Source organism: Phacochoerus africanus, chromosome X (assembly GCF_016906955.1).
Source record: "Phacochoerus africanus isolate WHEZ1 chromosome X, ROS_Pafr_v1, whole genome shotgun sequence".
NCBI lineage: Eukaryota > Metazoa > Chordata > Mammalia > Artiodactyla > Suidae > Phacochoerus > Phacochoerus africanus.
This window is the reverse complement of record NC_062560.1, coordinates 43,965,555-43,989,316: the sequence shown is the minus strand read 5'-3', so window position 1 is coordinate 43,989,316 and position 23,762 is coordinate 43,965,555. Positions and strand designations below refer to the sequence as shown.

The 23,762-nt window shown below is 45.6% G+C and overlaps 1 protein-coding gene across 3 annotated transcripts; it reads right to left on the bottom strand.

Annotated features, from left to right (window-relative positions):
* Positions 1-22,833, bottom strand: RGN (regucalcin). 3 transcript variants are annotated; one of them, XM_047765729.1, is made up of 7 exons: positions 22,504-22,832; positions 19,468-19,649; positions 16,575-16,757; positions 9,014-9,229; positions 2,830-2,961; positions 2,005-2,159; positions 1-542 (listed from the first exon to the last, which is right to left on the bottom strand). In XM_047765729.1, exons 2-7 carry the CDS (start codon positions 19,634-19,636, stop codon positions 492-494), a joined length of 906 nt encoding a protein of 301 aa, XP_047621685.1. In that variant the 5' UTR covers positions 19,637-19,649; positions 22,504-22,832; the 3' UTR covers positions 1-491. The 3 variants fall into 3 exon arrangements, with proteins under 3 accessions (XP_047621685.1, XP_047621686.1, XP_047621687.1); XM_047765730.1 differs by having other exon boundaries at positions 410-542; positions 19,468-19,646; positions 22,504-22,833; XM_047765731.1 differs by lacking the exons at positions 19,468-19,649; positions 22,504-22,832 and adding an exon at positions 17,183-17,311 and having other exon boundaries at positions 410-542.
* Positions 22,834-23,762: the final 929 nt, after the last annotated feature.

Below are 23,762 nucleotides of genomic sequence, written 5' to 3'. Positions count from 1 at the left end.
TAAGTCATTACCAAACTACTATTTATTAGAGTTTTGAAGCTTTGGGTGTAGTATGCAGAATAAAGAGCAGATATGGTCCCTTCCCTCTTCCCCCACTCCACCAACAATTTCAAAGACTCAAGAGGCTGGGTTGACAGCTGAAAAACTACATTTCTTATTTTTTTAGCCACCCCTGTGGCATGTGGAAGTTCCCAGGCCAGGGACTGAACCCGAACCACAGCAGTGATAGCACTGGATTCTTAACAGCTAGGCCACCAGGGAACTGCCAACTCTATATTTCTATAGCACCTTTGCAAAACGTCTTATGTTATCAAAAGCACCCATCACCCTTTGTTAAAAATGCTCTGCCTTTTAAAAATTGTCAGTAAAAATTTAATGCTATTAATAATCTCATTGCTTCATTTTTTTGGGGGTAGCTAGACTGAAATCTCAGCTCCCGAATTTTCTAGTTGTCTTCAAAGTCTCCTGCAATAGGAAAGAAGGCTTGTCACTCATCCTGCATAAGGATACGGAGGAAGTCCTTTGACCCCCAGGCCAGTTATCTGTTAGAAAAAGAAAAGAGAGGAATTCTGATACAAGTATTCTCCAAAAGCAGTTTTATGATTCACAATAATATATTTAGCCACCTATTATCCTTGTTTTATTTCCTATATTATTTGATTAGATATTTATGGTCCCACCCAATTATCCACATGGGTAAGAATCCATCTAGCAACCCTTTCCCACTAGAATTTGAAACTGAACTCGTGGAGTTCCCGCTGTGGCCCAGTGGGTTAAGAACCTGACTGCAGCAGCTCTGGTCTCTGTGGAGGCCTGGGTTTGATCCCTGGCCAATCCCTGGCTTGGTTCAGCGGGTTACAGGATCCAGCATTGCTGAAGCTGCAGCTTGGATTCAATCCCTGGCCTGAGAACTTTCATATGCCACAGATGCAGCCATAATAAAATAAATAAATAAATAAATAAATAAATAAATAAATAAATAAATAAAGTTAAAACTGAATTTATTTCTATCTTCTTCCCATCTGTTCAAGAAAGGGGTTTGAGATGATTTCTACATTCCTTTTCAGCTCAAGAGAGCCATAATTTTTATCAGTGTTTATGTCACCACCAAAAAAAGAGTTAAGAGATGGAGTTCCCGTCGAGGCGCAGTGGTTAACAAATCTGACTAGGAACCATGAGGTTGCAGGTTCGATCCCTGGCCTTGCTCAGTGGGTCGAGGATCCAGCATTGCCCTGAGCTGTGGTGTAGGTTGCAGACGCGGCTCTGAGGCTCTGACCCCGCGTTGCTGTGGCTGTGGCTGTGGCGTAGGCCGGTGGCTACGGCCCCAATTCGACTCCTAGCCTGGGAATCTCCATATGCCGCGAAAGCGGCCCTAGAAAACACAAAAAGACAAAAAAAAAAAAAAAAAGAGTTAAGAGGAATTCCCATTGTGGCTCAGTGGTAACGAACCCCACTAGTATCCACGAGGACGCAGGTTCGATCCCGGGCCTCGCTCGGTGGGTTAAGGATCTGGAGTTGCCATGAACTGTGGTGTAGGTTGCAGACATTGCTCGGATCTGGTGTTGCTGTGGCTGTGGTGTAGGCCGACAGCTGCAGCTCCAGCTCCAATTGGACCCCTAGCCTGGCAACTTCCCTATGTCTCGTGGATGTGGCCCTTAAAAGCCAAAAAAAAAAAAAAAAAGTTAAGAACCTGAAATATTCTTGTAACATCAAAACAATCAACTAATCGCATCAACATGTTTCAAACACTGGTTTTCCAAGCCAATTCTACTGATTTATAGAATTCAAGAAACACACTGAAGCGAAAAAAAAATTTTTTTAAGTACTGTACAAAGTAGGCTAAACACATTGTCCTGGACTTCGGATAACTTAAGGTCTAGAAAATCTAAATAAAATGTTTTTAAGCCTAGCATGAAGGCTTCATAGTTTGGGGAAGTATGAAACAGCACCAATCACTCATTTACTTATTGCAAGACCTCAAAATAAAAGACAGAGCCAGCTCACCTTGAAGATTCCACCAGCCTCAGGTTGCTGCAAAAGACCCTGAGGGTCTAGCCCATCCCGGGCACAGGTCACGTACATTTCAGAGTAATCCTTCCCTCCAAAGCAGCATGAGGTTGTTTTATCAACAGGCAACTTCACGGTTTGGAGTCTTTTCCCTAGATCACCAAATAGTTCCTTTAAAGTCTAGCTGTAGCACATTTTCAACCCACGCAAGCTTTTAGGATCCCTTGTGGAGCCAAAAGAAAGTTCAAAGAGGATCTGGAGGTCAGACTTGACCCAGCTTGTTCACCTACCTTCCTTGATAGTTTATTTTGAGCAAAAAGACTTACCACTGTAGGGAAAGGAGTTCTGGTCATAAATTTTGGTCTATGTCTTTGGCCCTTATTTCCAAAAGCATCCAATTGAGACCTTTGAATAGATCTCATCTTTGAATATATCTCATCAAAGATAAATACACATCTTTACTTTACTTTTATTTTTATTTTTTTCATCTTCTTAGGGCCGCTCCCTCGGCATATGGAGGTTCCCAGGCTAGGGGTCGAATTGGAGCCATAGCTGCCAGCCTACGCCACAGCCACAGCAACGCAGGATCCGAGCCGTGTCCGTGACCAACACCACAGCTCACGGCAACACTGGATCCTTAACCCACTGAGCAAGGCCAGGGATCAAACCTGCAACCTCGTGGTTCCTAGTCAGATTCGTTAACCACTGAGCCACGGCGGGAACTCCCAACATGCATCTTTATTAGCAATGAAGTTTCTCCAGTCCCTAATGTCTGGCGTTTTCTAGACATGACAGGGAGTTTTTATTTTGCTGTGGGCCTACCTGTCTCAGGATCCAGGCGGATCACTCTTCCTCCATTGTAACAGGCCACCCAGAGCTTCCCCTCAGTATCAATGCACATTCCATCTGGGATGTGTTCTTCTTTCTCCATCTTGTAAATGCTTCTGCGGTTGGCTATGGTTAAAAAAAAAAAAACAAAACATACACACACACACCAAATAACAAGTTGATTATAAATACTGATCACCTCTGACAAGGCTTCCCCATTCATGGAGTTCTCCTCTTTCAACCTGTTGAGTTGTTTCAAAGCTGGTTTCTGTACCCCCTGCCTTGAACTGCCCCCAAGATCCTGGGGATTCTAGCTACCAGTGTCAGAGTTTCCTGCCAGCACAGGGAAATCTACTCAATATTCTATAATAAACAATCTGGGAAAAAAGAATGGATATATGTATATGTATAACTGATTCACTTTGCTGTACATCTGAAACGAACCCAACCTTGTAAATCAACTCTATTCCAATAAAATGTATTTAAAAAAATACCGATCACTTCTGCTGATCCAGGGTCTGCCTGTGCTGTGTGGGCAGCACAGGCAGGATGGTTCAGGAGGATCCCTAGCTCTAAAAATGTCCTGGAGTTCCCTGGTGGCCTAGCCGGTTAAGGATCTGGCATTGTAACTGCTGTGGTGCAGGTTCGATTCCTGGCCTGGGACCTTCAGCAGGCCATGGGAATGGCCAAAAATAAATAAATAAATAAATAAAATAAGTAAATAAGTAAAATAAATGAATTAATAAATAAGTCCAGAAACATGGGCGAACACCCCTCAACAAAGGATTTTGACTGCAGGATTTGGGATAGACTCACTCCCTTTAGTTTGGGTACAGACACAATTGTCGAAGCTTTCAGAGGACGGGGGAATAAAAGAAAGCAGAATTCTTGGACTCAGTGTGTCCCCACTGCACCAGGAAGCTACTAAAGTTCCTGTAGATGCAAAGCAGAAATTCCTAAGAACATGATGGACAGAGAAGAGAGATCCTATGGTGGCTGTGAAGGGCCTGATGCCACATATGGCAAACTGATAGCTTCGGATAGTCAGGAATTTTTTTTTTTTTTTGTCTTTTTGACTTTTCTTGAGCCGCTCCTGCAGCATATAGAGGTTCCCAGGCTAGGGGTTGAATTGGAGCTGTAGCCGCCGGCCTACACCACAGCCACAGCAATTCAGGATCCGAACCCCGTCTGCAACCCACACCACAACTCATGGTAACACTGGATCCTTCACCCACTGAGCGAGGCCAGAGATCGAAGCCGCAACCTCATGGTTCCTAGTTGGATTCGTTAACCACTGCACCACAACGGGAACTCCAGGATAGTCAAGAATTTATTGTAAAAAGAGAACACGTGCTAACATCAGGAGCAATAAAAGCCATGTTCAGTAGCCCAGGTCAGTTTGCTGAGAAGGAAACTGATGTAGTCAATTTTAGAGAGACCCCTTCAGGAGTTCCCTTCGTGGCTCAGCAGGTAATGAACCCGACTAGGATCCATGAGGTTGAGGGTTCGATCCCTGGCCTTGATCAGTGGGTTAAGGATCTGGTGTTGCCGTGAGCTCTGGTGTAGGTCACAGACATGGCTCCCATTCCAAGTTGCTGTGGCTGTGGCATAGGCCAGTGGCTGCAGCTCCGATTAGACCCCTAGCCTGGGAACTTCCATATGCTGCGGGTGTGGCCCTAAGAAGCAAAAAATAAAAAATAAAATAGAGAGATCCCTTCAGCTGCACTATGGAAAGTATGCATGTATCTTCCCCACAAGGTTTGTTACACTTCCAACACCTCGGAGATTCCTGAATTCCCAATTGCACCTTTTGTTTGTTTGTTTGTCTTTTTAGGGCCGCACCTGCGGCATATGGAGGTTCCCAGGCTAGGGGTCGAATTGGAGCTACAGCTGCTGGCCTACACCACAGCCACAGCAACATCAGATCTGAGCGGTGTCTGTGACCTACGCCACAGCGCATGGCAACTGGCACATCCTTAACCCACTGGGCGAAGCCAGGGATCAAACTCGCAACCTCATGGTTCCTAGTCAGATTCATTTCTGCTGCTCCATGACGAGAACTCTGAATTCCCAATTGCACCTGATATTGCACTGGAACCACTGATGGCTGCAAACCTCCTAGACTGCTAAATCGAATAAATTATAATATGGAGCTCCCATTGTGGCGCAGCAGAAATGAATCCAACTAGAATCTATGAGGACGCAGCTTTGACCCCTGACCTTGCTCCGTGGGTCAAGGATCTGGCTTTGCTGTAGCTGTGGTGTAGGCCGGCAGCTACAGCTCCAGTTCGACCCCTAGCATGGGAACTTCCACATGCTTCGGGTGTGGCCCTAAAAAGCAAAAAAATAAAAACAAAAAAATAAAATAAAAATTATAATAAACTGTTAACTTTTTTCACTATTTAATACCAGTAGGACATTTTCATAAATTGAGAAATAAACAAATGTGTCAGTTTGTAGGTGGTTTTGCCTTATCCTTTGGATGTGATATTTTAAATCAGAGCAATAGTAATATAGTAAATGTTGAAATTTAGACATGAATTGAATACATTTTACAGGGAAATAATGGGGCTTTGTATTTTTATGATTTTAGTGTTTTTTAAATTTCCAGTGTTCCAGTGCAATTTCAGGTGCGATTTTTTTTGTTTGTTTGTTTTCTTTTTGTCTTTTTAGGGCCACCCAAGAGGCATATGGAGGTTCCCAGGCTAGGGGTCGAATTGGAGCTGCAGCCACCGGCCTACACCACAGCCACAGCCACCGGGATCTGATCTGCATCTGCAACCTACACCACAGTTCACGGCAACGCCGGATCCTTAACCCATGGAGTGAGGCCAGGGATCGAACCTGAATCCTCATGGATCCTAGTCGGGTTCATTTCCGCTGAGCCACAATGGGAACTCCTTAAATATGTTTTAAAAGACGCACTGTGAACTACTTTATCTAGATCCTAAGAGCAAGACTTTTCTGAACTATTCTGGTCTTCCTCCAGCTGAAATGTTATGAAATATGAAAAAAGTGGAGTAATGCACTGCAAATCTTATAGAGCACTTCAATATAGTATATTAATTATCTTCTATTAATTAGAGTATGACCCAATAAATATAATATCCATAATATGGGTCATCTACTGAACTCAAACTTATAAAGAGGTCATTCAGCAGTTATACTAAGACAAAAAAAAATCTGAAGAACTGTAACTGAGTATCTTTGTTTAGGCATGGGAAAAGAAGCATTAGAGTTTCTACCTTAGTAGTAAAACAAAGCTGTTATTACAAGGTCTATAAATTTAAGTCTTCAGCTTAGTTCTCTAAGACTGGTTTAATATGGACCAGTTTTTCTGGAACCTCCAACACCATAAACAAGATCTATAACAGTAATTTTTCTTGGAGTTCCCTTATGGTGCAGTGGGTTAAGGACCCGGCATTGTCACTGCAGCTGCTCAGGTCTCTGCTGTGGCGTGGATTTGATCCCTGGCCTGGGAACTTCCGTGTGCCACAAGTGCAGTCGGAAACAAAAGAAAGCAATTAAATATAAATGTTAATTGAATATATTTTAGTAACTTCTGGAGTTTCTGTCGTGGCGCAGTGGTTAGCAAACCTGACTAGGAACCATGAGGATGCCGGTTCGATTCCTGGCCTCACTCAGTGGGTTAAGGATCCGGCATTGCCGTGAGCTGGGGTGTAGGTTGCAGACGCAGATCAGATCCCGCGTGGCTGTGGCTGTGGTGTAGGCCGGTGGCTGCGGCTCCGATTCGACCCTTAGCCTGGGAACCTCCATATGCCTCGGGAGCGGCCCTAGAAAAGGCAAAATAAATAAATAAATAAATAAATAAAACTTCTTAAGACCTACTGGTACATATTTTAGTATAGAAGATTATCAGGTACTTGGTGACAGATAATGCCGATTATAAATGATGTTCTTTTTTTTTTATTAACAGCAATGGGCACAAACTAAATAGCTTTTGATTCTAGGGGAAGGAAAATGGTTCTCTACAAGGTAAGCTAGTCGGCGTTCTGCAACGCAGGAATTCAGGGTTTCTGGAGGAGTCTTTTTTTTTTTTTTGTCTTTTTGTCTTTTTGTCTTTTCTAGGGCCGTTTCCGCGGCACATGGAGGTTCCCAGGCTAGGGGTCGAATCGGAGCCGTAGCCACTAGCCTACGCCACAGCCACAGCAACACAGGATCCGAGCCGTGTCTGCAACCTTCACCACAGCTCACGGCAACGCCGGGTCTTTAACCCACTGAGCAAGGCCAGGGATCGAACCCGCAACCTCATGGTTCCCAGTTGGATTCGTTAACCACTGCGCCACAACGGGAACTCCATAAATGATGTTCTTAAAGGTCAAGGTGAGAGCTAGAATAAAGGTTAACTTTGACCCATTTATTTCTTTATTTATTTTGCTTTTTAGGGCCACACCTGTGGCATATGGAGGTTCTCAGGCTAGGGGTCTAATCGGAGCTACAGCTGCCCGCCTATGCCACAGCCACAGCCACGCCAAATCAAGCAGTGTCTGCGACCTACACCACAGCTCAGGGCAATGCCGGATCCTTAATCCACAGAGCAAGGCCAGGGAATCGAACCTGAAACCTCATGGTTCCTAGTCGGATTCGTTTCCGCTGTGCCACGATGGGAACTCCCCAGAATCCTTATTAAAATACCAAAATATCTTTTTGAGGCTGATCTGAACTGAAGACCTGAATGCACACTTTAGTCTGAGGTTAGACCTTTGCTGTTTTACTTCCAGAAACTCCTACCTTGATTAACTCCAAGATCTAGAAGGAACTGTACAAACAGTCAATGCATAAAAACTAGCAAGATGGATGAGTTCTGTTCTGCCTGACTAAATGCTCCAAAATCACCTTATCAAAACATACTACTAGAAAAAAAAAAAAACAAACTCTAAATATGAGTAGGGCTTCTATAAGGGAAAAGAACATATATATATGTATATATGTATATATAAATGAATCACTTTGCTGTACACCTGAAACTAACACTACATTGTAAATCAACTATACTTCAACTAAAAAAAAAAAGAGCTTGTTTCTGAAAGGAGTATTCTGAAAGCAACTGGCCCTAAAGGGAATCATAATATACCCCCCCCACACACAAAAAAAGACATCAAAATCCAGAGGAACTTTGCGCTACAAAATCCAGGTCATTATAGTAATCCGATTGAGATATAATGGAAAGAATGTTAAAGCCATGTGCAGGGAAAATGGGTAAAAATAGTCATGAAAAGGAGCACTACGTATTTAAGAGTAAAACATCTGCTGGAATATTTTGTCTCTGATTAAATCTACATGACAGTCTTCGGATTTTTTTCAAATCATTTTTAGGATTGGTTTCGTTCTTGTGGTTTGGCGCCTTTCATGAAAGTTTCAAGCACCCCCTTGTAAATTCTTCCCAATAATTCCTTCCTTCCTAGTTTCCAAGTATGTCTCATGGAGAGTCCACTGATGGAGTTGAACAATCTGTAGCTACTTTTTTTTTTCTTTTTTTTCTTTTTGCTTTTTCAGGGCTGCACCTGGGGCATATGGAAGTTCCCAGGCTAGGGGTTGAATGGGAGGTGCAGCTGCCGGTCTACCCCAGAGCCACAACAATGCAGGATCCAAGCCGTGTCTGTGACCTACACCACAGCTCACGGCAACCCTGGATCCTTAAGCCACTGAGCAAGGCCAAGGATCGAACCTGTGTCCTCATGGATACTAGTCAGGTGTGTTTCTGCTGCGCCACGATAGGAACTCCTACTTTTCCATCTTGAAAAGTTGTCTTTGAGTACTTGCCTATAGTTAATTAAAGTCCAAATAAGAAATATCAACCCCCATTTCTAATTTTCTGTTCTTTTGTCCCTTTTCTGTTATATATTATTTGCCTCTAAGCACAGGATCTGTTTTCCAGGGAACCTCTTTCTAGATATGGTTGCAAGAAAAAGGATTAAGGATCTAGCCATGCGATGCCAACAGTGGCCATATTTAGTTGTGTGAAAGCCATGGCTTGACTGGCAGCAGAATCGAGCCTGTGTCATCGTTACCACATTGCAATCATCATATCGGGCAATTCTCTGTTGGGAAAATAAGGATCTTTTCACATGGGTTAAGGGAGAGGCAGCTTGCTAGTCAGATACACGTGAAAAAAAAATACCAGCAATATTAAGAAAAATGATGAAAAAGTACATACAAATCTTTCCTGTCTGCAGGTCATAGTCAAAGGCATCCACGGAGTAGGACAGGCTATCGATGTAATAGAAGATTTTGTGGTCCAGAGACCAATCCAAACCATTGGAGATGTCCACCTGATCAAAGTACTTTTCCACGTGGTGGTCGGGAAAGAGGGCGTACAGGGACCCTTGGTGCCGTTCCAGAACCGCCGGCGCTGTTTCCTCAGCCATGGTTCCTACAAACACCAAAGAGCACAGAGCTCAGCCACACAGCATTCCGTCCATATAAAGCACTATCTTCTTCCCCCTGGTGAAATCAACTATTACACAATCCCAATCTGGATGCTATTTTTTTAAAAAATGACAACAACCTTGCGTATAATGCAAATTCAAACTACCCTGAGAGGGAGTTCCCGTTGTGGCTCACGGGGTGAAGATCCTGACCTAGGATTCTTGAGGAGGTGGGTTCGATCCTGGGCCTCGCCGAGTGGGGTAAGGATCGGACGCCGCCGCAAGCTGTGGCATTGCTGTGGCTGTGGGGTAGGCCCGCAGCTGCAGGTCAGATGTGACCCCTAGCTGGGAAACTTCCATAGGCTGCAGGTGCAGCTGTGAAAGAAAACAAAAATGAAAAGCAAACAAATCAAAAAAAGAAAAAGAAAAAGAAAAAAAACACCTACCCTGAGAGATTCTAGTCCCAGAAAGCTGCACCCACCTCATTTTCTCCCACTGAGCACAGCTCTTAGAAGACCTGGACAAAATGCATGGCAGCGCTATTTGAGAACTCTGAACAGAAAATATCAGGCAGCTCAGAGAAGAACACAGAATATTTTTTTTTTGTCTTTTTGCCATTTCTTGGGCCCGTCCCATGGCATATGGAGGTTCCCAGGTGAGGGGTCGAATCGGAGCTGTAGCTGCTGGTCTACACCACAACCACAGCAACGTGGGGTCCGAGCTGTGTCTGTAACCTATACCACAGCTCGCGGCAAGGCTGGATCCTTAACCCACTGAGCAAGGCCAGGGATCGAACCCGAAACCTCATGGTTCCTAGTTGGATTCACTAACCACTGAGCCACGACGGGAACTCCGAAGAACATAGAATTTGATGTATCACCTAATTGGTGGCGCGTCTCCATTTTATCCTCCAGTATGTCCCCGCCTGAACTCAACACAGCCTGGAACTTGGAAGGAATAAGCACTGTGGTGCAGGCAGAATGAGATCCAAGAGAAAAACAGTCTAGATCTGCTACAGTGAGCAGCAAACACTCCCGAGGCTCAGAGAGTGGAAGAAATGCCCTGGTTATTTTCCAGTCCCTTCCCTCCTTTTTCTGTGCACTGGTCCCCAGACAATTCTGCAGTGAGGATAGCAAAGGCGGAGAATGGTCAGCCACAGGAAACTACAGGAATCAAAACTCTGAGGGAAGGTGACATTCCTCTCCATTTAGTGACGATGCAAGGACAAAACAGCAGAGCCAAACACTGTTTGTTTTTTGCATTGTTTTGTTTTGTTGTCTTTTTTGCCTTTTCTAGGGCCGCTCCTGCGGCATATGGAGGTTCCCAGGCTAGGAGTCGAATCGGAGCTGTAGCCACTGGCCTAAGCCACAGCCACAGCCACGTGGGATCTGAGCCACATCTATGACCTACACCACAGCTCAGGGCAATGCCGGATCCTTAACCCACTGAGCAAGGCCAGGGATCGAACCCACAACCTCATGGTTCCTGGTGGGATTCGTTAACCCCTGAGCCACAACGGGAACTCTGAGACACTGTTGCTTTCATGGTCTCCCTCTTTCTCCCCCGACCCCTCCTGCTACTTGGCCCTGGAGGCAGTGCAGTCACAGAAGTGGGTGGTGTCTGGCTGGAGGAATGAAAAGGAGAGCTCCAGAAAGCTGGAAAGTACTAGAAGACAGCAAAGAGGGATGTTGCTCAGGAATGCAACCCCATAAAGTTGTCTGTGATCTCCTGGGCTCATCTCCTGCTCATACAAGTATGGGTTGGAATCTAATTAGCATACCACAGCCTTGGAGAAGGGAGCTGATGGATAGAACTCGTCCTAGCGCTCAGATTGACCCATGACTGGCAGACACAGGGGACAGATCCTAATGGCACCTGAAGAAAGCAGGTTGGAACTTGCGATCTGAACCTGAAACAAATATATCAACATTCCTCCAGAGGATTTAAGCAAGACCCCGTGGCTCCTAATGCAACAGTCAAAATGTCCAGGATACACTCCAAAATTACTTGGCAACCCAAAGAAGCACGAACATGTCAACATGTATAGGAAAAAGAATCAACCGATGCAGACAAAGGGATGGCAGCACCGATATTAGAATTATTTGACAAAGACTAAAGCAGCTCTTACAAAAAGGCTCAAATGAACAATTTATGAAGTCTTAAAACTCAGAATAGCAGCAAAGGAGTAGAAGATATAAAGAATCCTCGAGTGAAATTTTTAGAACTGAAAAACGAAATCAATGAAATAAAAAACCCACTGAGTGGGGGAGTTTCCGGGTGGTCTAGTGGTTAGGATTTGGTGCTTGCCTCGCTGTGGCCTGGATTTGATCCCTGGTCCGAGAACTGAGATTTCACATCAAGCTGCTGCTTGCTGTGGCCAAACAAGCAAAAACCAAAAAACCCCTACTGGATGGACTCAGTAGCAGACTAGAGATGACAGAGGAAAGAGTCAGAGTTTCTAAAGCTAGAGCAAAAGGAATTATCCAATCTGAACAGCAGAGAGGAAAAAAGACTGAAAAGAAAGCAGTAGAGTGTCAGGGACCTGTGCGCCAACAACAAAAGAGCTAACTTATGTGTCACTGGATTCCTAGAGGAGAGGAGAAAGAAAACAGGGCCAAAAATCACTTGAAGAAGTAAATGGCTCAAAATTTTCCAAGTGTGATGAAAAGCATAAAACTACAGAGCCGAGAAGGCAAGCAAATCTGAAACAGGAGAAGCCCAAAGAACCCTAAGCCAGGCTCATCATAATCACATTTCTGAAAACTGAAGTTAAATAGAAATTCTTGATGTCAATGAAAGAAAAACAACGTATTACATATAGGAGAACAGTGATTCAATGGCTGTCGATTTTTCATGAGAAATGGTGGAAATCAGAAGGAAGTGTCATGTTCTAAATTTGTTGAAAGGAACAAAAAGCATCAACCTAGGAGTCTATATTAAGTGAAAAATAGTCCTTTAAGAACGAAGGTGATCATGGTAGGGTGCTTGGGGTTAACAGATGCAGACTGTTGCCTTGGGAATGGATGAGCAATGAGATCCTGCTGTGTAGCCCTGGGAACTCTGTCTGGTCACTTATGATGGAGCCTGATAATGGGAGAAAAAAGAATGTACACATGCATGTGTATCTGGGTCACCATGCTGCACAGTAGAAAAAAAATAAAGAAAAAAATAAAAGAAAAAAAAGAAATAAAAAAAGAAATAAAAAAAGAACGAAGGTGAAATAAAGACATTCTCAAGTGAAGTAAAACTAAGACAATTCACACCTAGTAGGTCTGCTCTAAAAGAACTGCTAAAAGAAGCTCTTCAGACAGAAGGGACATACCAAAAGGAAGCTTGGGACATCAGGAGTGAAGAAGGAACAACAGAAATAGTAAATATATTGGAGTTCACGTCGTGGCGCAGTGGTTAGCAAACCCGACTAGGAACCATGAGGATACGGGTTCGATCCCTGGCCTCGCTCAGTGGGTTAAGAATCCGGCATTGCCGGGAGGTGTGGTGTAGGTCGCAGATGCAGCTCGGATCCCTCGTTGCTGTGGCTGTGGTGTAGGCCGGTGGCTACAGCTCCGATTGGACCCCTAGCCTGGGAACCTCCATATGCCTCGGGTGTGGCCTTAGAAAAGACAAAATAAATAAATAAAAAGAAGTAGTAAATATATGAGTAAATATAATAGACTCTTCTTCCTTTCAGTTCTTCAAAAACATTTTTGATGACTGATAGCAAAAATAACATTTTCTGATGGGATTTTCAATCCATGTGCATAGACAGGCAACCATAACATAAATGGGTGATTACCAATTGAAGTGGTAAAATATTGGTTCTGCATAGACTGAAAGTTAACTAGGCATTTTGTAATCCCTTCAAGAACCCTTAAAAAACTAGACAGGAGTTCCCAAGTGGCAGAACAGAATTGGCGGCATCTCTGCAGCCCTGGGATCAGGTTCAATCACCAGCCCCACACGGTAGCTTCAGGATCCGTCATTGCTGCAGCCATGGTGTAGGTGGCAACTGTGGCTCAGTTCTGATCCCTGGCCCGGGACCTCCATATGCTGTGAGGCGGCCAAGAAGGAAAAAAATATACAGAGAGATGAGTGAAAAATCGCAATAGATAAATTAAAATTGAATTCTAAAAACTGCTCAACCCAAGAGAAAGTAGGAGAGGGGAAACAGAGAAATAAGAAATACAGAGGGAAAGAAGAGAGAACAAATAATAAAATGGTATATCTAAGTCAAAGCATATCAATAATTATATTACTTATAAATAATCTAAACACATCAAAAAGAGATTGTCAGAATAAAGTTTTGTGGGTTTTTTTGTATTTTCTAGGGTCGCACCCACGGCATATGGAGGTTCCCAGGCTAGGGGTGGAATCAGAGCTGTAGCTGCCAGCCTACACCACAGCCACAGCAATATGGGATCTGAGCCGCGGTCTGCAAGCTACACCACAGTTCACAGCAACACCAGATCCTTAACCTACTGAGCAAGGCCAGGGATTGAACCCACATCCTCATGGATCCTAGTTGGGTTCGTTAACCACCGAGCCATGATGGGAACTCCCTTGCTTGGAGTTTTAAGGTATCTTCCCATGTTGTAGCCTGCCTCTAGGATGGTCCCTAAAGAGTCCGGTCTCCCCATATTCACACCCTCATCTAGTCCCCTCCGTAACTGCGGGACAATAGCCCATGGCAGAAGTGATGTTATGTCACCTCTGAGATTGGTTAATAAAACCATAGCATCCATCTCGGACGTGCTCTCTCTCTCTTTCTATCATCACTGGCTCTGAGGGAAGCCATGTCCCAGGCAGCCCACATGGTAAGGAACTCCTGCCAACCCCCTCCAGGCCCCTTCAGAGACTCCAGCACCGCCCCTCAAACCTGGAGCCCCAGCCAACAGCTTGACTGCAACGTCATGACATAGCCTTGAACCATCCAGCTAAGCCAGACCCAGGTTCCCGACCTTCAGAAACTAAGTGTGATAATTTATGCTTCTTTTAAGCTCCTACATTTCAAGCTAATTTGTTACACAGCAGATCACTAAGGAGTCCCACAGAACGCTTATAAATTACAATAAAAAATAGAGGAGTTCCCGTTGTGGTTCAGCTGTAATGAAGCTGACTAGTATCCATGAGGATGCGGCATTGTTCAGGGGTCTAAGGACCCGGCCTTGCTGTGAGCTCTGGTGTGGGCCGGCAGCTACAGCTCCAAGTCGACCCCTAGCCTGGGAACCTCCATGTGCTGCAGGTGCAGCCCTAAAAAGAAAAAAAAAAAAAGTAACTATGCAGCAGTAGAGAAATTCAAGACCTCAGCTGGGAACTGGGTAACATTACCAATGAGGAACAGATGGTACCCAGATGGGGGACCCTGAGAAGGACAGAGCATCACTTAGGGATTCCAGCCATGGACGGATAGCATCAATCTAATCGAAAGAAGACATTAGACAAACACAAAACCAGGAGGAACATGAGGAATAGCCTATGAAAAAAAGAGGGGAGCGGGATGGGATTGCATTTTCCAAAAACAGCAATGTCATTCGAAACAAAGAAAGGTCTATGTTCTGTTCCAGATTCAAAAGAAATGACAACTAAATGCAACACATAATCCTAGACTGGATCCTGTGCTGGAGGGAAAAAAATGCTATAAAGGACATTATTTGGCTAACCGACAAAACTGGAATATAGCTAGTATATTAGCTAAAATGACCATATAATGTTAAATTTCTTTGAGATGAATACTATACTGTGGTCATGTAAGCTTTTTTTTTTTTTTTTTTCAGGGCTGCACCTGCAGCATGTGGAGATTTCCAGGCTAGCAGTCGAATCAGAGCTACAGTCGCCAGCCTGCACCACAGCCACAGCCACGCCAGATCCGAGCCGCATCTGTGGCCTACACCACAGCTCATGGTGATGCTGGATCCTTAACCCACTGAGCGGGGCCAGGGATTGAACCTGCGTCCTCATGGATGCTAGTCAAATTGGTTAACCGCTGAGCCATGATGGGACCTCCCTGGGAACTCCTGCATATGTCATTTTTTCTTGGGAAATTCACACTGAAGTATTTTAGAGGCAAAAGCACATGACATATGCAACTTACTTTCAAATGATCCTGGAGAAAAATGTTTATGTATATTGAGAAAACAAATGAAACAAAATGTTGCCAGAGGTGAGACCAGGGAAAGACTGTACAGGTGTTGTTTGTGCTATTCTTACTGCCCCCCACCCTGTACATGTGAAATTATTTCCAATTTAAACATCAACAACAAAATGATACAAAAGAACTTATTTATAAAACAGAAACAATCCAAGATTTCAAAAGCAAATTTAGGGCAACCATTTGGGGAAAGCATAGGAATTGGGAATAACATATACACACTACTCTAGAGAATAGATATTATCAAGAGCCTACTGTGGGAGGTCCCGTCGTGGCACAGCGGAAACGAATCCGACTAGGAACCATGAGGTTGTGGGTTCGATCCCTGGCCTCGCTTAGTGGGTTAAGGATCCAGTGTTGCCGTGAGCGGTAGTGTAGGTCGAAGATGCGGCTCAGATCCCCCATGGCTGTGGCTGTGGTGGAGGCCGGTGGCTACAGCTCCGATTCAACCCCTAGCCTGGGAACCTCCATATGCCACAGGTGCGCCCCTTAAAAAAAAAAAAAAAAGAACCTACTGTAGAGCCCAGGGAAATCTATTCAATAGTTTGTAATAATCTATGTGGGAAAAAAGAATGGAGATATATATCTATATATCTCTGAACTAGTACAGCATTTAAGTCAACTCTACTCCAATAGAATTTAAAGAATAACCGAGAAACAACACGACCTCTAGAATAAAACTCATTGCAACTACAAAAATACCATATATATTTTAGTCTGCTAGAGATAGCAACTATAAGGAACATCTATGAAGTTTTTTTTTCTTTTTTTTCTCTCTCTCTCTCTCTTTTTTTTTTAACTGCTACATCTGTTGCCTATGGAAGTTCCCGGGCCAGGGGTTGAATGGGGGCTGCAGCTGCAGCCTATGCCACAGCCTCACCAGATCTGAGCCCCATTTTCGACCTATGTCACAGCTCACGGCAACGCCAGATCCTTAACCCACGGAGCGAGGCCAGGGATTGAACCCACGTCCTCACTGTGTCGGGTTCTTAACCCACAGAGCCACAACGGGAGCTCCCCCAGGAAGTTTTTCTCATGGGAATTTTTGTTTTGGAGCGGGATCAAAGTGACTCAAGTAATAATTAAAGAAGCCCCCAAGATCTGTTAGGAACAATTCTTTTCACCACTGCAGCTGTGAGACTTTTATAAGACAGATTCTGATCCTCTCCAAAGCTCAGTATGTAGATGCTAAAGATAAACCATACCAGCAAAGTATCTCCCAGCGGGATCCACCTTCCCGTCATTGAATCGATTGTTTTTCTTGTCTTTATCGACAGCGGCCAAGACAACTGCTGACTCATCTTCCCAGTTCAAAGCACAGAACTTTGTTCCAACTGTGGCGACATAGCCTCCCGCCTGGCGAAGGGCCACAGAGCTGACAGGAGCATCTGCAGAGGCAAAAGCAGCAGTCAGAGGGCCGGCCGAGCAGCACACGCAGCCGTCACACCACCCGGTACCCCGAAGGCGACATGGCACTTTGGACCACGGGCATGCACCCTTCTTTCCACTGAAGAGTGAAGGCTACACAGCCTAGTATATTCGTGGAGCATAGGGACCCCGCGTGCTGAACTGGGCAGCAGGGATGGAAAGATGAATGAAACCCAGCTCCTCTGAAAGCGCCTAGCCTAGTGAGAGAAGCAGAGAAGTCAAACCACAGCAGCCGCCCTACCCTACAGCAGGTGCCACGGCGCGTTCAGAGGAGAGATTTCCGAACGGGGGAGAGGGGGTGGGAGCATGCCATGAACAAGAGCCATAACCACAGAGCAAGCGATGCTCAATTTGCCCGATCTTCAGCAAATTCAGATGCACAAACCGTTTAGTTGAGTTTCAGCCACTAAGTTTTGTGACATCTCTCTCCCTCCAAAACAGTTTCTCAAATCCTTTTTGGAAGTAAACATGATAAACAATATATAAAAACAGACGCAGTAAGAACAAACGCATCTTCCTTATATTCTTATATTTTGTATATTTAAATTTTAGGTTTTCTCGGTTTAATATTTTTCCACGTGTAAGGACACTTTCTTTTAATTAAAAAAAAATTTGTTTTTGGCCATGACAAAAACTTCCATGCCTGTGGAAATTCCCCGGGCCAGGGGTTGAACCTGAGCTACAGCAGCAACCGAGCCGCTGCAGTGACAATGCCAGATCCTTAACCCACTGAGCCACTAGGGAACTCCAGGAAACTTTTTTATTTTAGAGTGGAGAGATTGATTACCACGGTGAGCAGTCACAGGAAACAAACTGATGAAAATTTACTTTGAAAACATTTCCAAAGCATCTATTCAGGGCGAGACGCTGGGTGCTCTAGGTGGAGCTTCTAGCTAAAAGTCCTGTGCAAAAGTTGATTGGAGCCATTAAGGGTCCCAGGAAATGTGCAGGACACTGTTAGAAGGGTCACATTCTCGTCTGGGATCCCAACCTGTGTCCTGAGGCTTCTGTTAGCTTTCAAGCAAATGCTGACAGCACAAGCCTTTCCCGTAGTTTGGGATTTTTTTGTTGTTGTTGTTTGGTTGGTTTTTGTTTTTGCAGATTAGGTTTAGGAATAGATCCCTTAGGTGTGCATGTTGGGAAAGAGAGACTAGGAAAGGTCCCTTCCCTACTCTGATCACAGCAGGTCATAGTCATTTTGCCTCTAGTCATGGTCACATCCCTGTGTGAATTAAAAGCTGTTCCTTCTCATTAAAAAAAAAAAAAAAAAGTTGGAGGAGTTCCCACTGTGGCGCAATTAGGGATCAGTGGTGTCTCTGGAGCACTGGGACGCACCTTTGTTTTGTTTTTTGTTTTGTTTCGCCTTTTCTAGGGCCCCTCCTGCGGCATATGGAGGTTCCCAGGCTAGGAGTCCAATTGGAGCTGTAGTCGCCGGCCTACGCCAGAGCCACAGCAACGTGGGATCCGAGCTGCGTCTGCGACCTTACACCCCAGCTCACGGCAATGCCAGATCCTTCACCCAGTGAGCAAGGCCAGGGATCGAACCCGCAACCTCATGGTTCCTAGTCGGATTCGCTAACCACTGCGCCACGACGGGAACTCCTGGGACGCAACTTTGATCCTGGCCAGGCACAGTGCGATAGGGATCCGGCATTGCCCCCACTGCGGGCGAAGGTCATAATGATGGCTCGGACCTGATCCCCGGCCCAGGAACTCCATGTGCCATGGGGTGGCCAAAAAAGAAAACAATTCTCAGGTCCCCAGATCTGAGTTGACAGTGTCCTAAGGTCACGGGAATTCCTAGTATCTTGTTCCCACAAACACAACAACGAAATAAGAAACTTTATCACTGGTCAAGCCCATACCCTAGGGCCATAGAATGTGATAAGCCCCTCCTCGGGAAACCACAGGGCCATAAACAGAATCATACGCAAAGGCGCTCAAAATTCCTTCACGAATCGTACGTTGTACAGGGAAGAGAAAGTCCTGGTGCAAGCTCTCTGCACATTCAAAGAAGGGATATAGCTGTTATTTTTGGTCAGTCAAGGCCTTGCTTGGCCTGACCCAAGGTAGATGAATTTGCTGTGCCACAAACAGGGTCTCTGACGTTCAAGGCTGTTATCTGCAGCTATTAAGAAAAGATCCTACTGTGGCGCGTTCCCATGGTGGCTCAATGGTAACCAACCTGACTAGTATCCATGAGGACACAGGTTCGATCCCCGGCCTCACTTATTGGGTGAAGGATCCACTGCGCCATGAGCTGTGGTGTAGGTCGCAGACACAGCTCAGATCTGGCGTTGCTGTGGCTGCAGCCTAGGCTGGCAGCTGCAGCTCCGGCTGGACTCCTAGCCTGGGAACTTTCATGTGCTACAGGTGTGGCCCTAAAAAGACAAAAAAAAAAAAAAAAAGGGAAAGATCCTGCTGTGACTCATACTCCAAAACGAAATGGGGAATGTGACCCCAAAAGGGAAGAGGCACGTGTGGATGATCCAGATGTTACTCCTGGGTCGCAGTGGGTGACATAGGATGACGATCCAAGACTTTTAAAGTATATTCAGTACCTCTTAACAAGAAGGTCCCTGGGGGGACTGACACATTAGGTGACCGTCCCTTTCCAGGGAAGAAGAGAATGGCTGTCTGGGCAGCTCCCAGCCCGGGCTCCATCCTTACCCAGGGTCAGTCGCTGCACTTGATTGCTGAGCGCATTCCACCGGCAAACCTTTTTGGCGGGAATATCCACGAAGAGCAGAGAGTTGGATGCTTCCTCCCACACGGGCGACTCACCGCAGTGGCAGTTCTCCCGCAAAACGCACTCAATCTTAATGGAAGACATTGTCATGGGGGGAGATCTACTGAAGGTAACCGAGATAAAGGGACATGTTATTTCATGGAGCAAATTCAGCAAAACACCTGACTCAAGACCCCTGGCAAGACCCCAGTAGGGATTTTTTTAAAAAAATTAGAAATGGAGGTGTTCCCATTGTGGCACAGCAGTAATGACTAGGAACCATGAGGTTGTGGGTTCGATCCCTGGCCTCAATCAGTGGGTTAAGGATCTGGTAGTGTTGTGAGCTGTGGTGTAGGTCACAGACCCCGCTTGGATCCCCCATTGCTGTGGCTGTGGTGTAGACCAGCAGCTGTAGTTCCAATTCGACCTCTAACCTGGGAACCTCCATATACTGCAGGTGCAGCCCTAAAAAGCAAAAAAAAAAAAAAAAAAAAAAAAAGGAACTGGAGGAGTTCCCATTGTGGTGCAGTGGAAAGGAATCAGACTAGTATCCATGAGGACTTGGGTTCAATCCCTGGCCTGGTTCAGTGGGTTCAGGATCCAGCGTTGCTGTGAGCTGTGGTGTAGGTTGCAGACGTGGCTCGGATGCTGCTTTACTGTGGCTGTGGCGTAGGCTGGCGGCTCCAGCTCCGATTCGACCCCTAGCCTGGGAACTTCCATACGCTACGGGTTCGGCCCTAAAAAGACAAAAACAAACAAACCAAAAAAACAGAGAAAGGACAGACACATTTTCCCTAACTCTGAACAAAATATGCAATCTGGCAGGAGGAGGCATATACAAAAGAAGAGCGAGAGGACAGGCCAGAACACAAGACAGCTTCAATCAACTTACCAGTGCTGTTTGTTAAACAATCTTTAAAAAAGAGAGCCGCAGAAAAGCAACAACGGCCACACCTTGGCGCTAGTGACCCCCCCAGGGAAAGCTGACTGTCTGCACAAGGCAAGGCTCCCTTTATGCCAACACCCTAGCCCCCAAGGCTCGTCAGGGGGGCGTGTAGCTCCCTCATTGGTGGCCTTTCTGGGCGTCTGCAGGTCACCTTCTCCTGCTGCCCTCCCCATCTGTGGATGGTGTTGATGGCCTTCTGTGACCTTCAAGGCCCCGGTCTTCCTGCTCTGCATTTTTCTGAACTGCACGATAAGAAAGGCAGTGCATCAGTGACAACACACGCCACTATAATAATACACCAACATCTATTTTCTTTTGTAATCTCATTTGGATCTTACTATGAATCATTCAAGTGCAGAGTTACAGCCATTTATATATTCGCACATGTTCTATAATTCTGGAAAGTGTTTGAATCCCCTTCTATCATCCATACGATCGTGAGGTATGGCAAAGTGTTTTTCATCTGATTTTCATAGTTTTCTATTCCAGAACAAAAAAAATCCTCTGGAAATAAAAGAGGCTGTGAGCATAAGGGGGATTTATTAGATATCGTAAAAGAATGATGCAGTAAAACTTATGTAAAAAGGTATTCCACTCCATTTAAGGCTTATTATAATTCCCTTGTTAATTCTTTCAACTGAAAAATATGTCAAACTCTTCACAACTTTGTCAAATAAGAATATCATTTTATCTATTTATTACCATTTATTTTATTACTATTACTTATTACTATCTGTTATCAGTGGAATACTAACATCCATTTTCTTTCTTTCTTTCTTTCTTTTTTTGTCTTTTTTTGTCTTGTTAGGGCCGCACCTGCGGCATATGGAGGTTCCCAGGCCAGGGGGCGCATCGGAGCTGTAGTCGCCGGCCTACCCCACAGCCACAGCAACACTGGATCCTTCACCCACTGAGCCAGGCCAGGGATCAAACCTGCAACCTCATGGTTCCTAGTCAGATTCGTTTCCACTGTGCCACGACGGGAACGCCTCTCACATCCATTCTCAAATTCAGACATCGGAAAAGGGGGAGAAAAGGACACCACTGGGGCACCGCTGTAGGAAGTTACAGGTATTTCTTGCTGCCTAGAAAGGCACTGTGCCAGTTTGGCAAGGAGTCTTGAACTCTGCAAGCAGGAACGTTCTATGCTGGGACTGTTGGCCAGGAGCTGTGACCAGCGAACAGGTAGAAGAAAAAGAAAAATGTTCAACACAAAAAATTCTTGCTTAAGAAACCCATGTGAGAGAGGAAGGACAGGCAAAACTCTCTAGAGTCTTCTTTCCCACACTCTGCCCTGCTGAGGAAAATTGCCTGCATCTTCATCCTTCTCCCTGACTTGAAGTCAGTGGTCCCACACCTGGGTGGGCAAATTAAGGCTAGGGGAATAAAGGAACGACAGTCGTGGGTTGAATACTTCTTTCAATAAACCGCTTAAGAAAAGAAAAGAAAAGGAAAAAACAAACAAACAAACCACACAGCTCCATCGTCCTCATGTATGACCTGCCAGCGCTGGGGTATCTGCAATCCTCATGGGAGGTTAAAAATTGGCAAAAGTTCCAAAGGCCTTCCTCATATCAATCGGAGATAAGGCACGAGATCAGACACGGGACTTTTGCAATCGCAGCGTTTAACCCCACGCTCCGTGGTGCAAGTGGGGGGCGGTGGGGGGAGACTGGCAAATGTCGTCCCTTTTCTGCCCCGACTTCTGCGAGCGCGGCCCGCAATCGGGGCAGCAGGTGGCCGCGCGGCGGCGGGGTACCCGTGCGGGAGCGGGGAGGGGAGGCTCGACACCGGCCGGCGGCTCGGTTGAGGCCTCGGGTGACCGCGGGGCCCTGGGACGCTGAAGATTGCATTGCGTCGCCTCCAGCCCGGGCCGGCCGAGTTGGGTGCACGGGACGCGGGGGTCAAATCGGCCTCCTTCCAACCGCGCGGGTTTCGGGGTGTGTGTGCGTGTGTGTGTGTGTGTGTGGCTGTCGTCAGAAGTCCCCTCTCCAAGGAGGGGGCGGGGAGGCCGGCCCTACCCAGCACTCACCAGGCTGATGACTCGCAGGCAGCTGGGAGGTCAGGTGGCAGAGCCGGCGCGTGCGGGGTGTGTGGGTGTCGCCGGCCCGCCTGGGGTGGGGGTGGGGACCGATCCCCCTCTCCCGTCCTCTCCTCCGTGGCTGCAAGAATCCAGCGGAGGTGAATCCAAGCTTTGGAGTTTGGCCGGAGAGCGAAAGGTTGTCTCTGACAGCAGCAAAACGTTATTAAAATGCCTCACGGAGCGATGGGATCGAGGGTCCGGTTTGAACACAAACAAGTTCAAAAGGAAAGTTCAAAGCGGTTAAACAAACCCTCCCTTTCCCTGGTGAAGAGTCTAACAGGCTGGAGGCCAGCTCTTGCAAAACATTCTTGGCGGAGGGGAGCAGAGAGGCTTTATCTGATGCTTCCTGAAGTAAGTCAGACAAAGACAACTATTGTATGATCTCACTTATAGTGGGATCTGAAACATACAACAAACTAGTGACCATAACAAAAAAAGAGATAGAGTCACAGATATAGAGAACAAACTAGAGGTTAGAGGGAGGAGCAAGATAGGCGCAGGGGATCAAGAGGTTACATATAAAATAAATAAGATATAAAGATACATTGTACAGCACAGAGGATATAGCCAATATTTTGTAATAACTATAAATGGAGCATTACTTTTTTTTTTAAGGGCCGCACCCGTGGCGTATGGAGGTTCCCAGGTTAGAGGTCCAATCGGAGCTACAGCTGCCAGTCTACACCACAGCAAAGCAGGATCCTAGCTGCATCTGGGACCTACACCACAGCTCACGGTGATGCTGGATCCTTAACCCACTGAGTGAGGCAATGGATGGAACCTGTGTCCTCATGGATGCTGGTCAGATTCGTTTCCATTGAGCCACATTGGGAACTCTGGAGCATGACTTTTAAAAATTGTGAATCGCAAAAAAAAAAAAAAATGTGGAATTACCATGCCGTATACCTGAAACATACATGATAGTGTACATTTACCATATCTCGATAAAAAATTAAAAAATAAAATCCTGTGGAAGAAATATTCCTAAGCTGCGCTCAGTTTCACATTCTCCTTTGAAAGTCTGAAGGTATTCCTGGCTCTGCCAACCTGACCATGTGTACTTCCTCTAAATAACCCACAAGTTTAAAATACTAAAAAATAAAATTAAAATTGGAGTTCCTGTCGTGGCTCAGTGGTTAACGAATCTGACTAGGAACCATGAGGTTGCAGGTTCAATCCCTGGCCTCGCTCAGTGGGTTAAGGATCTG

Coding starts and splice junctions, on each gene's coding strand:
- RGN (XM_047765730.1), bottom strand. CDS start 19,636: ATGACAATGTCTTCCATTAAGATTGAGTGCGTTTTGCGGGAGAACTGC. Junction 9,230..16,574: donor CGCTGGGAGATACTTTGCTG/GTATGGTTTATC, acceptor TGGTGTTTGTAG/GAACCATGGCTGAGGAAACA. Junction 543..2,004: donor AGGCTGGTGGAATCTTCAAG/GTGAGCTGGCTC, acceptor TTTTTCTAACAG/ATAACTGGCCTGGGGGTCAA.